General features: G+C 38.4%; 1 protein-coding gene across 4 annotated transcripts in view; it reads left to right on the plus strand.

Annotated features, from left to right (window-relative positions):
• Nucleotides 1–541: 541 nt before the first annotated feature.
• Nucleotides 542–16,019, plus strand: part of LOC140333552 (acyl-CoA dehydrogenase family member 11-like) — a 31,381-nt gene continuing 15,903 nt past the window's right edge. Inside the window, exons 1-4 of one of the 4 annotated variants that reach the window (XM_072415277.1) lie at nucleotides 611–689; nucleotides 6,494–6,721; nucleotides 8,387–8,654; nucleotides 11,017–11,249. In XM_072415277.1, coding sequence (XP_072271378.1) covers nucleotides 8,397–8,654; nucleotides 11,017–11,249 — 491 coding nt within the window. In that variant the 5' untranslated portion in view covers nucleotides 611–689; nucleotides 6,494–6,721; nucleotides 8,387–8,396. Of the gene's footprint in view, nucleotides 701–3,247; nucleotides 6,722–8,386; nucleotides 8,655–11,016; nucleotides 11,250–16,019 lie in introns of those variants that run through there. The other 3 variants (XM_072415275.1, XM_072415278.1, XM_072415276.1) reach the window with 3 other exon arrangements.

Genomic DNA, 16,019 nt, shown 5'->3' on the forward strand with positions numbered 1-16,019 from the left:
TCAGGGAACAAATGTGCCAATGTGGAAGATTTCCCTGGTGGTTGGATTTGACATGGTATTTGGTGTTGACATGACATTTGGTATTGACATGGCAGTGGCCATGGTAACCATCTGTGGGGAGTGTTGTGGTATGAGTGTTGTCACCCTCAGCACTGGCACATTCACCACATATTTGAATACAAATAGAAAAGTCAAATTGTATATAAAATGTTTCTTCTTATGTAATTATAATGTGTCACTGTTGTTTTATCATGACGAGTCTATCTTTTTAATGGGAACGCTGTGTATGGCATGTTAGGACACACATGAAACTAATGTGAGATTACTCATACAATATCTTGTTTCAGCAAAGAGCCAAAAATAACAGGGCCATTCTTCTTTTTCTTTACCTTCATGATTTACTCCGACATTCATCACCACACATTCACCACACATTCCCGCCTTATTCGACGACTTGTCTTCCCGCAGTCGAGTGATCCGTTTTCCACCAATCAGAGCGCACAAAGCTCTTCTCATTAGTGACGTCACCTGGTGGGAAAAAAACACCCCCCGCACCAGGAAGCGTGATTGCCCTTAGCGAATCAGAGAATGGCAGAGCGCCCAGCCTCGCTCCGTCTTCGACCCCTCACGTGACCTATTTTTCTGCGACTTGGCTTCAAGTGGAGATCAGCAATGTCACATATGAGAGGGTAACCCAGAGGTGGGGGAGGCGGAAGGCGCCGGGCTGTGGGTGACGGGAGGGCTGCCTTCAAGTCTTTTTGTAGCGTGGGGTGTGGAGGTAGAAGGTTACCAGAAACGCTTTCATTGGCTTGTTTTGTATCGTGCGGTATTTACCAAACAATAGGGCCGAGCTCTGTACCTGCGCAGCAAGTTGTTACAGGTCAAAGTGTGAGTGGCAAACATAGTGAATGCTGGCTGACTGGATGGGAAGGATAAACTGCATTCATTGCCAGCATACCCATTGCTATATTGTCATCACAATATTGGTGGCAGTGATTTATACAGTGTGTAGAATATAATTTGTGTGTCAGCATACCAGGAACTATATTACACAAAGGTGTCCTTGGGTGACCGCTGAAAAGCCTTTGCAGGGTATTGCTGTAGACTTAAGGAAGAGCTCTGCTCAGGAGTTGGCAAGCTCACTCTGCCATGTGTAATTATCATTTGTGTACATGTGTGTAACATGGGAGAGGCTCTCAAATAAGTTTTGTTTTTAAACTTTAAAAAACGTTATTATTGTTTCCTAATCCCATATGGCAGGGCTGTCAAACACACAGGGGGCCAGAAGGAAAAATTTGGACACAGGCCAACCTTGATTTTTACTGAAAAATATCTACAATTAAGAAAGGTTTTCCTACTCATCAGATATAACAAAGAACCTTTTCATATGGAAACAAACTTTAAGTTTTACTTAAATTGAATCTGGAACAAGCAAAGCCTAATAGTTTTCTTCAATGAAAATGAAACCATTCAAGAGTAGCAAGGAACACATGCATAAATAAAAGAACAACTAAAAGCATAAACAAATGAAAACTTTCATTCAAGCTCAGTTTGCTAAACTCTAATGCACACTGGTCCATGCCAGATACCTGGCATCTCTTCTTGGATGCTAGGTTATCAATGTCCATTTGTTTGGCTATTTTTGGGAGGGGTGACCTGATGTGACTGGTAGCAGGTCGCGTATGAATATCAGCAGAGGAGGGGGTGCTTGTTTGTCCTGATTGATCCGCCAGCAGAGCATTCTGAGATTGGTAGTATTAGTGGTGCATGCACTGTCTACCGGCGGGCCAGCTCTAGTAGACATTTTGTATTTTCTTGTGGGCCAAAGATAGTTACAGTGCAGGCCAGATTTTGACACCCTTGCCCTATGGGATAGCATAATGTAAGGGTCTGTTAACCCAATATCACTCCTAGCCCTACTTGAGCCCATATCACACATTCCCATCGATGGCTAGAAAATGACAGCTGTAAAACCATAAGGACCATCTAGTCCATAAGGACTAGAGTTATTCATCACAGCCAGCAGCAAATGATCCCTGTTGCCAGACCACTCATTTTGTCAAAATAGTTCACAAGATTATATGTGCATTTATTATTATTATTATTATTATTATTACACAGTATTTATATAATGCCATCATATTACACAGCACTCTACAAAGTCCATAGTCATGTCACTAGTTGTCCCTCACAATGGGGTCCCTACCATAGTGATATGTGATTAATACAGTCTAATGCAGGATGTCAAAATCTGCCCCCCAATGTTTTTTTTTTTTGGCCCCCAAAGGAATCTAAACTAAATATGAACTGCAGATGGCTCACCGCTGAAACTCCCTCTTCATTGAAATAGCACCGCTACTACAAATCCTGGCATCACTCAACCATCCAGCGGGCTCTCTGCCTATGGGTGGCCCCACATTGGACTGTTTTATAGGCGCAAATAATGCCGGGAATTTTAGTAGCAGCGCTATTTCAATGAAGAGGGAGTTTCAGCCCTGTATTGGCCATGTCTGGCATTTCCAGCACTTCCCCCTCAGCTGTACTTTTCCTTGCTACTCCAAGGCATGCTTTCTTGTTAGCCTGTGCAAAAAGATTACCATTGAAATTTAACTCGGAAGGCTACAAATAGAGAAAGAGGCATACGATTTTTTCCTAAAATTAAAAAAAAAACTTTTATGCCTCTTTCTCTATTGTAAGCTTTTTCCAGATTGAATGTGAAGCAAAACCTCTTTGTTTCCATATGAAAAGTATTTGAATCTAATGAGAAGGAAAAATTTCCTCGGGTTGGCGTCCGACTTTGTCTAAGTTTTTAATTTTGGCCCACTGTGTATATTTGAGTTTGACACCACTGGTCTAAGGTAAATTTTTTGGGGGAATCCAAGTAACGTAACTGCATGTTTTTGGGATGTGGGAGGAAACCAGAGTACCTGGAGGAAACCCACACAAACACGGGGAGAACCTGCAAACTCCAGATAGTGTCCTGGCCGGGATTCAAACCTGGGACCTAGTGCTGCAAAGACCAGAATGCTAACCTCTGAGCCACCATGCTGCCCTATTTACTCACAGATAGCACCTAGCAGGTGCAGTCCTGAAACAGCCAGTAGAGGGAGCTCTATCTTCCCATGCGGGCACTTAAAGTGGACCTGTAGTTGGAGATTTTGTCAGCTGTCATGGATGGTAAACCGAATTTTAGGTCTCTGTAGTTTATCACACCCCTAGTATTCAGATATCTGTGACAAGTCATGTGACAGTTAGCACTGTTAGGCACTATACAAAAGATAACACGTTAACCTACTTGCAAAATAGATAGTCCTGCTACTATCACTTCAGGGACAAATGAAAAACAAAATAGGCAAACTGAATATACATGTTATTTAATATCTGTGACTGCATTAAAGCAGATTTTATTGATTCCTTTTTTTGTGGGATGAACACCCCATAAATATACTTATCCCAAACAGTCTTAACATTCTTCATTGCTCTGCTTTCATTGATATCATTATGGTAAGACTTGTTACCATGCCCCATGTTACTAACATCAGATGGCATTCCACAAATGTAAAAAAAAAAACAGTTCTAGACTTGCACTGTTTAGGTACAAGATGGGGCACTTTGGTATTTACAGTTTGGAGCACCCACTGTGCTTCCACTTGTGTAGAATCCTGCAGTCTCCTGGGATGTGTGACTTGGGTATCCCAGGAGACCTATCAATCTTTATTGTCATGTAGAGAGAACCCCAGAAGTGGGGAAACATATAGAAATGACAATTAAAAAACACTAAATATATCTTTTTTAACAATGTAGGAGAAGAAGCAGTCCTGTTACCTAAACATAAACTATTGGTGATATGTCCCACTTTAACATGGTCATCACAGCAATCTAAATACAATTTGTACATAATGTTGTTATAAACATTAATAGTTAAAAAGGTACCATAGGTTCTGTGTAAATTCCAAGAATATCAAATCTATCCACAGCTTGATGTTACAGCTGCACCCACTGGCAGGTGACACAGGATTACTTGGGACAGACTTAAGTGTCCCTTGTTTTGCACCAGATGGGTGGATAACTGTAGTGGCCACCAGACTATATTATTGCAGCAAGACCACCAGGTAACAGCCACGAGTAGAACAGAAGGCTACAGTTTTACAGATCAAGTACAGGGGTAGCTGCTGGCAATACAGTAAGTGTGAGGTCAATGTCTGGACAGTCCAAGATCAGGGTAGGTGGAAGGACAAGAAGCATGATCACACTCAGTTATCCAAAAAGACAATATTTACCAGCATATGGCTTAGTAAAATCTCAGGTAATAAGCTGAGGCCCCAACCACCAGAGCCTGGAACTAGGGATGTTTACATGGGGCCCAGCTAATACTATAAAATCCTTTTCAGCACAGCACAGCCTTATTGTTTGTGCAGGTAAACTTCAAGGCTAAAACAGGGCTGCTGATGCTGCCGCTTGCTTAACTGGCAATCTCGGACAAAGTGCTAACCTTAGGTCAGTTTTCTAAATTCCAAAATATTTTTCAGTTTATTAAAGGCTTTTCTTTGAACAGGTCAGTTATTGCATGTAAAGTATATTGTAGATTTTCACAGTGTGGAAAGGCAATTCCAAAAGTTTTATTAATTGATACACAAGCTTTGAATGTAATGTTCTGTAAGGTGGCTGTTGAGCTCAGCAGAAAGTGCATTCATAAAATACAAAGAGGATTTGTTCTAATAAATATATTTGGAACACTAAAGGATCCAATAAGTGATAAATCATGAATTATTTACCTTGGTAATGTCCAGATTTTTGCATTTTGTATATTTACAGCAGAGAAAAAAGTTGATTTTGTTTTGTATGTCCTTTTTTCTATACAAGCGGAAATGAATTATGTTTTCAATTATCAAAGCTATTTAATCTTATTATACTACTAATGCAAGAAGTAAACCATCTAGGGAAATCCAAACAATTTTAGGATAATTTAGTTTTTTACACTGCTTGCTGTAAACCATCATATGACTAAACTATCAATCCTGAGTTTCTTTTACCTCTTACAGGTTTATATTTTTTTGTGTATGTTTACTAAGCAGTAATTGTAAATATTAGGATTAGTCCTACAATATACCGTACTTCCACATATTGTGCTTAAATATACGTTTTTTCATTGCTGACCTCTGTCTGAAAATTGCAGTTGAGTTTTATGCTGACTAACTAGGGAATTAAAAAGTTTATTTTATTAAAGTAGAATTATGGATTCCCATTAAAACCTGCTGCAACACATAATTTAAGCGCTTCTGTAAATACAATTTCCTTTTTGTTCCTCAAATATCTGTTTGGTTCTGCCAGTTAAGACCACCTAATTCAGCTTTTGTTAGAGTGGCAACAACGCTGCACTGCTCTTGAACTTAGAGCACAGTTTAGAGAGAATTGTCACTCTCATGGGATTAACACATATTGCAGGAGTGTGGCTATTCACATTGCCTCAGCTGATTCACAACCTGTAGTTTGTAATTCACACCTGACAAGATCTACCCGCTACCATGATGATGGTTTTGGACTGTATACATTAAAACTTTTGCTCAGGTTGCCATCTCTCTTACCTTTCACATGGAGCTCCCCTCCTTCCATTATCATGCCTAACTTTTTGCTGTGATATGACTTTGACATGGGTGGCAGAATGGTCATGCTGTGGCCAATACTAAGCAAAAACGGCTACCTTCTATGTCTGACCCTGGGGAACTATCTCTATGTGTACAGAGACCTGGTTGCCTGGAAATGTCTTTAAAGTGCTTTTGCAAAGATAGAGCAGGATTTCCTGTGTTGACAAGACATTTGGAGTGGGGAGAAATTGAAGCAGCCAGGTGGTCAAGGAATTTAGGTGGAGGCCCAAGTAAAAAACAGCTTGGAGAAAACGTAACAACTTGCCTAGACTGTCACTCAGCCGCTCTTAGCTCCAATTTGACTTGCAACACATATGCAGATCAGGAAAGTCAGATAACCTAATCTACGAGTTATCTGATTATTTTGTCATCATTGTTTTGCAGTTTTGGGTCAGCAATGACATGTTATTGTGATAATCTAGAACGGATGTTATTTGCTCCTAAAGTATTAGACTGCTTTTATGGAGCCATGCAAAATTCCATAATCCCTGCCCTGATGGTTTGTCACAGGGCATAGTCTCTTTGCAAGGTGAGAATTGTTTAAATAAAGTGTCTGATTATCTAGCTCTGCCTAAATATTACTTCCTCAAACTGGTCAGCTGTGTCTTTCATCAAAAGTAAAAGATTTTTATTGGAACACCTAAAGACTATTGCTACACTTTAACTTGTGTTCTGTAAAGTCCCTTCTTTTTTAGTTGTAGCTTAGAGAACTGTAAATCAAACTGTTAATATACAAACCTACAAGGAGTGAAAAATCTGCATTCTTTATTCTTAATCCAATATGTGTTTAAAAAAAAAACAAAAAAAAAAAACATATGTGAAAAGTATGTGTATCTTTTCATTTTAAGGGCTGGGCACATAAAGGTCTCCTTGGCTTACCTCTGTTATGATTTGAATGAAAAGAGGAAATGATATGCAATGGAATGATAAAGCAAAGCTGACATTGCAAAAAGAGCAGATGAAAATAGTACATTATTGCCATTGTTTCCAGTCATATACTAACATCTGCCCTAAAATTTCTCAATATCACAAAAAAAATGAGCACCAAAATCAAGGGAATGGTACTGGCCATTTTGGTAAGTTTTAGCTATTAATGCTTTCATTTGTCAGTGCAAGAATGAGTGATGTGCTATAGGTCACGGTACATACATAGGATTTATGTGTATTGAGAAAATCAACATATCCATGGTAGAATTGTTTCCTGATATCCATTCCTAATATTGTTTTCTTTGATCACCTATATATATGGCTACGACAGTGTAAACTTTAGGCCCAATGGATGTAATATATACCCAGCACTCATGCTGCCCCTGGTTGCTATTTCACTGCTTTTCCCCATGGGATGGCCTTTGAAAACGGATGGAACTGAAATCTGACAGCTTTAGTATCCACCAGCTTTATTGAACAAATAAAATATTCAAAAAAACTAAATATGTAGATGACATAACCTTAGAAGAGCAATTGAACAAAGAATGCCAGTATTTGTATTTATAAATACAATAAAAGGGCAGGCCTGCCTCTAAAGCACACTATTCCGCGTGGCTGGCACCTTGCCAGCTGCTCACACATTCCCATGACAGTGCTGGTATTTCAAGAACCAGTTTCTGCACAGGATTCTCCCCAGCCCCCTTTAGATGGGCACACCACCTGGCACTTTTCAGTATACACCCGGCTGTTTTTTGGGGGAGTTACCTAGGGGTTGGGTCACAATACAGAGGCTGCCACCCACCTTCAATTTCTTCCCACCCATCTTAAAAAAAAAATGCCTAGGTTCAATACTGCTGCACCTTTGACCGCTTACGGACCCCCCTATTCATACTTTATGGGGCTGCCACAGGGAGATTCCACCATGTAACCTGTGAACCTAGCCTAAGAAAAAAGGAAGGGATCACAATGTAAACAATTAGAACAAGAAGATGGGTTAACAATGAAGAACACAAATCGGCTGCATAAAATTATAGATCCTGGTGATTAATTAATACATCACCCCCAGTTCAATGATCACGAGCTTCATTCTAAAGGGCAGTTCTTTATACATACTATCGAAATCCTCTGTACACAAACTGTAATGTTTGCCTGTTTATGTTAGGTGTTAGATATTTCTAACTTTTCTATTGCTGAATAACATTTTTAGTTTGTTTTTTGATTCTACATGGTATATTTACTAATACATACAATGATTTCGTGGAAGTAGCTGTATTGGTATACCTTCACAGATACGCGAAAATTATGTTAAAGGGGAACTTGTGACAAAACGTTTTTCAACCCAAATTATTCCATATTAGTGAGGTAGCTAAAGGGAATTTAAGCCTCTTATATTGCTGCTCAGTGGGAAGAATGTCATCCCTACAGATATCATTAGTATTAGTTAAAGTGACCTGAGGGACAAATTGCTCGGTACTCCTAGCAGCCTCTGGAAGAACCCTAGGGTTCCACGGAACGCTGGTTGACAAACACTTCTATTGAGTGTCATCTAAGTCACAGCTCTGCATCTGATGGGGTTGCTGACATCCATTTTAAGATGTCCAGGGGCTTTTAGATTTCCTCACAAAGATGTTTTTTTAAAATGTAAGTGACATTTTACAGAGTTCAGTTTCAAGTGTGTTTTCATTCAAACAGCTGGATACTTAGTTGCTTAGACTCCAGTTGAAGTAGAACTGTATTTTTCACAATATTATTTAGTTTTCACAGCAGCCCGCTATTTTTCTATTTTATGTTTACTCTAATTCCTTTTATTGCAGGGTAAAATTAATGAACTTTCTAGTGCCATGTTGGCCTGGCAGAAGTTTAGGTTTCCGTCTATGGTGCCAATCTGCATGCTATGTGAGTAGTAAGAGTGCTGTGTCTCCAGTCGTCAGCCAGGATGACAGCAAAGTTCTGGAGGAGCTACGAATGCCATTCACTCGTTCTGCAATAGGAAGCTTTTTTCAAGAGCAACCCAAGCTAGGAAACCAGTTCCTGGAGGATGCCCTTCTACAGAGTTACTTGAAGAGACATCTTCCTCCACTGGTGGGCATTAAACATGTATATTCAAACAATATCTTCATAAAATGTTCATCTATTTTTTTTTTGCAGTGAGGAGGGTTTTACTGTATTTATTTGTATAGAACTTTGCTCAAACCTTGACCCCTATGCAGTAACAAGAGCGTTGGTGGTGAGATTTTAGCCTCCTACATTTCTAATCTTAATGTTGGACTGCTTGTAATGTGTTGCATAAGCATTGTAATATCTAAGTAGCTGGATTCAATCCCCATAGGCAAAATGTTAACAATAATGGGATGATTTTTTTTGCTACATGGGAGGATCAGAAATAGATTGGTAAGTATATATATATATGACCTATACCCTTTAAATGTACACACAAATATTGAAGCCCTGTATGCATAGAAGGAACATCCTACCCTGTCATTTTTTATGTAAGTCAGGGGTGTCAAACTCCGCAGGGTCCACGCATAGGCTGCTGTTCAATAGGCACGAGTAATGCCGATACTACAATTGCCGGCATCACTTGCTTCTGTAAAATGCAGGGCCACGCATAGGCAGAGAGCCCGCTGGTCTAGAGATGTGAGTGATGCCAGGAATTGCAGGAGCGGCATTGTACTCAGGTCTATAGATCAGCAGCTTATTATGAATTGCAGCTGGCCTGCCATTACTACACATTGCAGTAACTGCAGGCCAGCTGCAATTCATATTAAGAATTCTTTTGAGGGCCAAAAAAAAAGACGTGCAGGACCAGAGTTTGACACCCCTGATCTAGGTCATTACTGTAAATTGTGCATCAGACTACTTAATGCACATAATCCATTATTAGCTATGGCAGCATCATGGTTATAAATACAAAATATTAAGGCACTACATCAAAAGATGTGCTAGAATCCCCTTAACTAATTGTAGTCAGGAGAAAGGGATAAGAGTCTAAAGTCTCTGTGACCAGGGATCAGTCAGAGGCAGGGTAGGGTGTATGTTAGTGCAGGAAAGACATGGGCAGATCACTCTACTGCTGTCACAGCTCAGCACAGTAACTGTACATTATAATTGCCACCCTTTATCTCCCCCATTTTTTGAAATCAGCACAACCCTCACTGAACTCTAGGCAAATCTAAAACTTGCTCCATACCTTCCTTTCTTTTTTCTGACTTATTCTTACAGAAAGTTCCCTGCCACTAATGTCACTGCTGACAGCACAAAAAAATAACAAACTTCACTCCTTTGTGTTGTTCTTCTGATTCCACTGAGTGTATGTTTAGCTGAAGTATGTGTAAAATATACACCATGACAGCAGAACAGTAAACTCTGGCAGGGAAGGCAATTTTCTTAAGCCTACATAACCGCCTTTATCAGCACATAGGCATTCTTGACCAGCCTGCATTTTTCTGCAGAATACTTGAGGAAATGCCCAATAATATGATGATACTAAATGATTAACAAGACAGAAAGCAAATAAGGACGGCCAGAACAATACAGATGGGTTGGAGTGATCTGGATGATCTTGTCCGTTCTTCAGACAGGAAGAGCTTGAGATACCAGCTTCTAATGCTTGTTGTCTAGTAGTCACAGTGTGCTGGAAATTAATAATTTGGGAATGGGATCAATCTCTATCAGCACAGGAGAGAACTATGTTTGAGTGTGTGAAAAGAAAGGTTAAAAAAAAAACATAACACACAACAACATGTGTACATGTTTTACATGCCTGGATTATATTTTGTAGTGTACTCCTTTATGTTATTGTAAAAATGAGTCATTTACTTTAACTAGAGTGTGGTACTGTCCTTTTAAACATTATGTTCTGAACTTGACTTTTATAACATGGAACTAAAAATGCTTTGATCTGCCCTATAAACTCTCTAGGCTGATTCTGCTACAGTTAAATTCTGCACAAACTGGAAAACACATGTTACAATTTCTGAAGGAAATTATATTCACATATTTACTGTATTCTGTGCTACAGGTCTTGGCTACATGTCATTCTTCAGCCTTAAACATGTCAAGAGTTCATCTTCAGATCAATTTTTTAGTAATTTTTAAATAGTACACATTATAACCTAAAGTAGTTTAGGCTTTACCTATGAAATGTTTATCAGGTTAAAATGTGAACATGATAAATAGAAACTTATCCTAATATATACAGATGTTAAATGCATCCCCAATAATGTATTTATGGTTTATATATTTAAATGTTTATATTTATTTGGGTAAAATGACTCTTTACTTTTAAAACTTAGACTGATTTGTGGTTTTAAATTTTATGAGGCCTAAAAATAGAACAGATGTTCAATTTACTTTGCTTGTAAGATATTTAGCACACAGTTGCAAAACACATGGGCAGATTTGCTGAAATGGCTTATCTTAATTTTTCGCCTTTGCTATGCAGGTTTTTGAGGAGGCAAGCCGTGATCTTAAGCGTTTTGGACAACGTTTAGTGAAAGAGATTGATTCCCTTGGACGAGAATGTGAATTAAACCCACCACAACTTCAGCAGTACAATGCCTGGGGCCGCAGGATTGACAACATCATTACCTGTCCAGCCTGGAAACGAATGAAAGAGCTATCTGCAGAGGAAGGATTTATAGCAGAAGCTTATGAAAGGAAGTACTCTAACTGGAGGTAAATATGTAAATTTAGAGAGCTATTGATAATCTAGAAGGGGAAAGGCCTTGTACATGCAAAGATGTCTAGCCTTTGTAGATTTGCTTATTTGAAATAGTCGCATTCTAAATATGGTATGTTTCTGATACTTATTTTCTTTATAATATATGTTGGGCAAACCCCCATTGCAGTCTGTAATGGAAAATTATGTACATGTATTTGAATTGATTTCGGCACAAGCAATTAGAAGTGTGCACCACATAATGTATTATCAAAAAAACGTTATTAAAGATAAAAACATAAAGAGATTGCACGTACAGAGGGAGCATAAAACGTGCATATCTGTGGCCAGCATATGCCTGCATCACGTTTTGAAATGTGCTTTATGTGCTATAATATCACTGACTCCATATTGTAATCAATTGTATCAATTATAAATAAAGCACTAAATTGTGAATAGCATTAAAACTGAGTTCCACTTTAAAATTTTGGAATCAGGCATGGTTTTATTGCAGAAAGGTACAGACGATGTCCCTTCCTCTCTAAGCATTCTTACCTGCCTGATCTCTGTCATTTTCTGTTAGAAAATGTAGTGTGGGATACTCAAGGCATGGTGACATTTTTTTGTATTCTTTGGGTTTAGTTCTTTTTATTTTTTTTGTTACATTAATATTAATTGTATACCACATTTAAATGGCCACTAGATGGCGTTGCCTCACACTTTGACAGCCTGGTAGATCTGTGAATAGTATAGGGCCCTGTAGAAAAGGTTATATTGGCCCTTCAGGTCTTGGAACCCCTGCTATAATAACCATATCCACAGCTCACAGTACATTAGAGTGGTGATCATTTGGAAGAATGCCTCTTACATGGCCAGTGGGAAGAATGCCCAATTACAGATAGTTTGTTAAACTTACCTTAGAGGTGCATATTGCTCATTGCTCAATATTATATTTTTAAATTTTTAAGTTAAGCTAGAAACCTACTGGTTAACAAATACCTATCTATGGGGAGGGATATTAGAACCAATTTTTCGAAATGATTCTAGAATATACAGGATATATAAATGTCAGTAAGTATACTAGCATTCAAGTTTATGTACATGTGTTGAACCAAAATTAACTCAAAATCTATATGTTGGTATGAATATTTAATTATTCAATCATTTCAGAAGGCTTTTATAGTGTTTAACGTGTATATCCAGTACATTTCTTTGTTGTTTAATTGTAATAAAAATGATTTTAGTATATCCTTTACTTTTGTTTCTACTTCTGGTCTTGACTTGTCTCATGAAGCAGGAATGATAATCACTCAAAACCAGTTTAAACCAAATGTGAGCAACTCCTATGTACTTAACAGCTGTTATCATCCAAACCAGTTAAGAAATGTGCCATAAAGTCAGTTTTTATGGTTACAAAATGCTGCAGTAAAATGAATGACTATATGGCCAAGAATCCAATAATAATAAATAATATTATAGAAAGTGGGCATGCTCCTCAGTTGTTAGATAGGCATAGAATTAATAACTGATGGAGCATTGGAACATTGGTGCATTTTGTTACAAGATTCTAAGCAATTCCATCCACCAAAAATTGTATTTAAAAAGGCTGCATCTATTAAAGATTGCTCCTAGTAAGATAAAGTAAGAAAAAAAACTAAATTAGTTCCAGAATTCTTCCGAAGTAATCTGAGAGGAGTTTTTCAATGCAAAAAGTGCAACAGTCTAACAAGTAACTGTGTAACACGTGGCCAGAAAACAATTTACAGAGACTAAAGGAAAGAATTATCCCATTAAGTAATTATTGAACAGTTCCTCTGATTATGTGGTTGATGGGCTGACTTGCCCTTGCAGCATGTTGTGCATAGTACACACCAGCTGATCTCCTAGAAGTTGATTCGGTACATAGGTACATAGATTTATAGAATAGGGACACTTTTCCCCTACATTTAAGGTTGAGATAAAATTCTCAAATGAATATTCCAGAAAGCTTATCAGAGGCAGAATTTGAACAACTAAGAAATCAGTGCTCAACCCAGAATTTTTTTTAAGCCGGGTGGGAAGAAATTTTAGGTGGGTGGCAGCCCCTGTATTGTGAACAAACTCTTTTATAACCATCCAAAAACAGCCGGGTGGGTGCTGAAAAGTGCCGGGTGGTGCGCCCAGCTAAAAGTGTCTGGGGAGAACCCTGGAAATGTACTGGATTTACACTGCGTAAACACTGAAAAAGGAAGAGATTTTCATATAACACACCTTTGTAACCGTAGTGTGTGTCACACTATATTAATAACTGGTATAAGTGCTCTGTAAAAAACTATAACTAATGATATACCACCCTGGGATTCCTCCAGGTGTTGCTGGGGGTTCCATTGAGCAATGAGCAATTTGGACCTCTCAGGTCCGTTTTGGTTTCACTAATAGCCAAAAATATTATCTGTAAGGATAACATTCTTTTTACTGTCCAGCAATGGGCAAGCAAGGGGCATTCTTGCCACCGATTACCTCACTGTTTTCTGCAAAGATCAGAACTTATTTCAAGGGTTCCCCGATGTTCAAAAGGTCAAGAAAGACTTCCTTATACTATTCCCAGATCCGAGAGTCTGTAGGAGACAAAGTTGGCACCATCTAGTGGAGATTTAGATGTATTATACAGTTAATGTGGACTAAATTAGGATATTCTAAGTGGTTCTAAATGGGTATCTATAATATATTTTTGAAATTGATAATAGTGGAGTTTAAAAAGGAAAATTCTTTTTTTTTTGTTTTTTTTGTTTTGTTTTGTTGTACTCTAAGGGCACATAGCCCAGATGACTTATCATATTAGTGGGACATTACTCTTCATATAGAATTTTCTTCATATAGATTTATGTTTCATTTGCTTAATCAAGTAAAAGAAATGTCCATGTTCATATAATAGATAAGTACATGTAAGTGCAGTAAACATGCTAGTTTGTTTTTTGATTGGATTTCAACCTTTTGTAATCTGCAAGAGGCAGGAATAGTACTTGGGGCTAGTTATGTGAGATGCATACACATTTACTGACAAAAATTTACATTTATAATACTTGCACGTTCTCAAACAAAATCAATATTGGCCACTAGCGAATCACATAGTACTAACTGGATTCATTTAGGTATGCACACATTGGTCAACATCATCGGTCCCCAACCGGTGGGCCAGTTCACAAAAACATTTTGGTGTTCTGCGGCTCTGACCAGTGCTCCCCCAGGCAGGGTCAGGAGAAGGGAGCACTGGTCAGAGCCGTGGACTATGTTCCCCATATGGATGGCAGGCTCAGGGAAGTGGGCGAGTTGTGTCTCTGGATTCAGTTCCTTCAGTTTTCCGGGATTGATTTCGGAGCGCATTTTCAAATTTTCACTGTTTTCTGGAGGCGCTGTTTATGTTTTAATGGTGGTTGCTAGATTTTTGAATGTCAACCTGTACTAAAAAAAAAAAATGATGTTTTACCTCTTGTAGTTGCTGCAACAGTATAGCATCTGTATTTAGTATCACACCACTTTCACATTTAGTGATTTTAACAGTTTAGATAAACCACTATGATTACATTTCCTGTTAATGACTGAGTATCATGTCGTTATCAGCAGTTTGGTTCTTGTTATTTCTTATGCCCCTTTTTATCTAGTGGCTTTTTTCCTGTTAAGATCAACAGATTTGTATTTCAGAGAATGGGCTTAGTGTTGTAGGGAAAAACACCTACGACTTTTATAAAGTTTCCAACAGTCCTGCATCATAAGCGTCTGCTATTACTACAAGTACTTTTTAGCCACTTTTCTGGTAAGTTAAAGCTGAACTCTAGGCAAACAGCTAAATAAAGAAAGTATTACTTTCTGTATAATTGTTCCAGTTCTGAGATTTGCTGCATAGCCAGAGGACCTTTTTTGTCTGCTACAGTAGCACTTTCATGTCTTGTCCATGCCCTTGGCTGGACTGGACAATGAAGTAGAAGCAGCAGACTGAATAGCTCATCTTTCTGGTACTCTACTCTCTACCATGGCCATGTCCCTTGCACTGTTATCCCAACTTGCTCTTTGTGTTGCTTTTCCTTCCTACACTCTTAACTTTGCTGTATGCATGAGACTGATATCCAGGTAAATTCAAGTTCAAAGTGGTACTCTTCTTGCATTAAAACTATATTTACACATTGGAGAGTTCATTTATGTCTTTAATATCTGCCTAAAGTTCAGCTTTAAAGTGAAAGTCCTTTTGAAAACTGAATACCTATTCTTACCATATCAACTATCTATACCGTATCAACTGGGTTTAGTTCAGTTACTAGATAAATTGAACACATAGCCTTAATGAGAACAGAACTGCAAAAGGCACATTTGATGTGCAGAAACACATAGCAACCAATCAGTCTTGTAACGAAAATAATTTCTAACTAGTTACTCATTACTGTATTGCTTAATACTGCTTAACTTGCTACAATCGTTTACCCCGAACCAGGCTCCGGGTAGCTAAAAATAGAAACACGCGTTACAGTGCAATCCGATTGTCATACAACATTGTATGACAATCGGATTACAACTGAAAAAAAACTTACCTTGTCCCCGCAGCTCCTCCGGAGACGTCTTCTCTCTTCTGTGTTCACCTGGCATGTGCAGTGACGATCTCCAGAGGTTTCCCGGTGACGTCGCTGCGGGCTGGAGGCAGGGCGGGAAATTCAAATCACTTTGTATGTATTGAACTCAATACAAAAAAGCTGTATTGAGTCCAATACAAAGAAATCTTTATATAATATATATAATTGTATTATATATATATATAT

Source organism: Pyxicephalus adspersus, chromosome 6, assembly GCF_032062135.1.
Source record: "Pyxicephalus adspersus chromosome 6, UCB_Pads_2.0, whole genome shotgun sequence".
NCBI classification, from domain to species: Eukaryota; Metazoa; Chordata; class Amphibia; order Anura; family Pyxicephalidae; genus Pyxicephalus; species Pyxicephalus adspersus.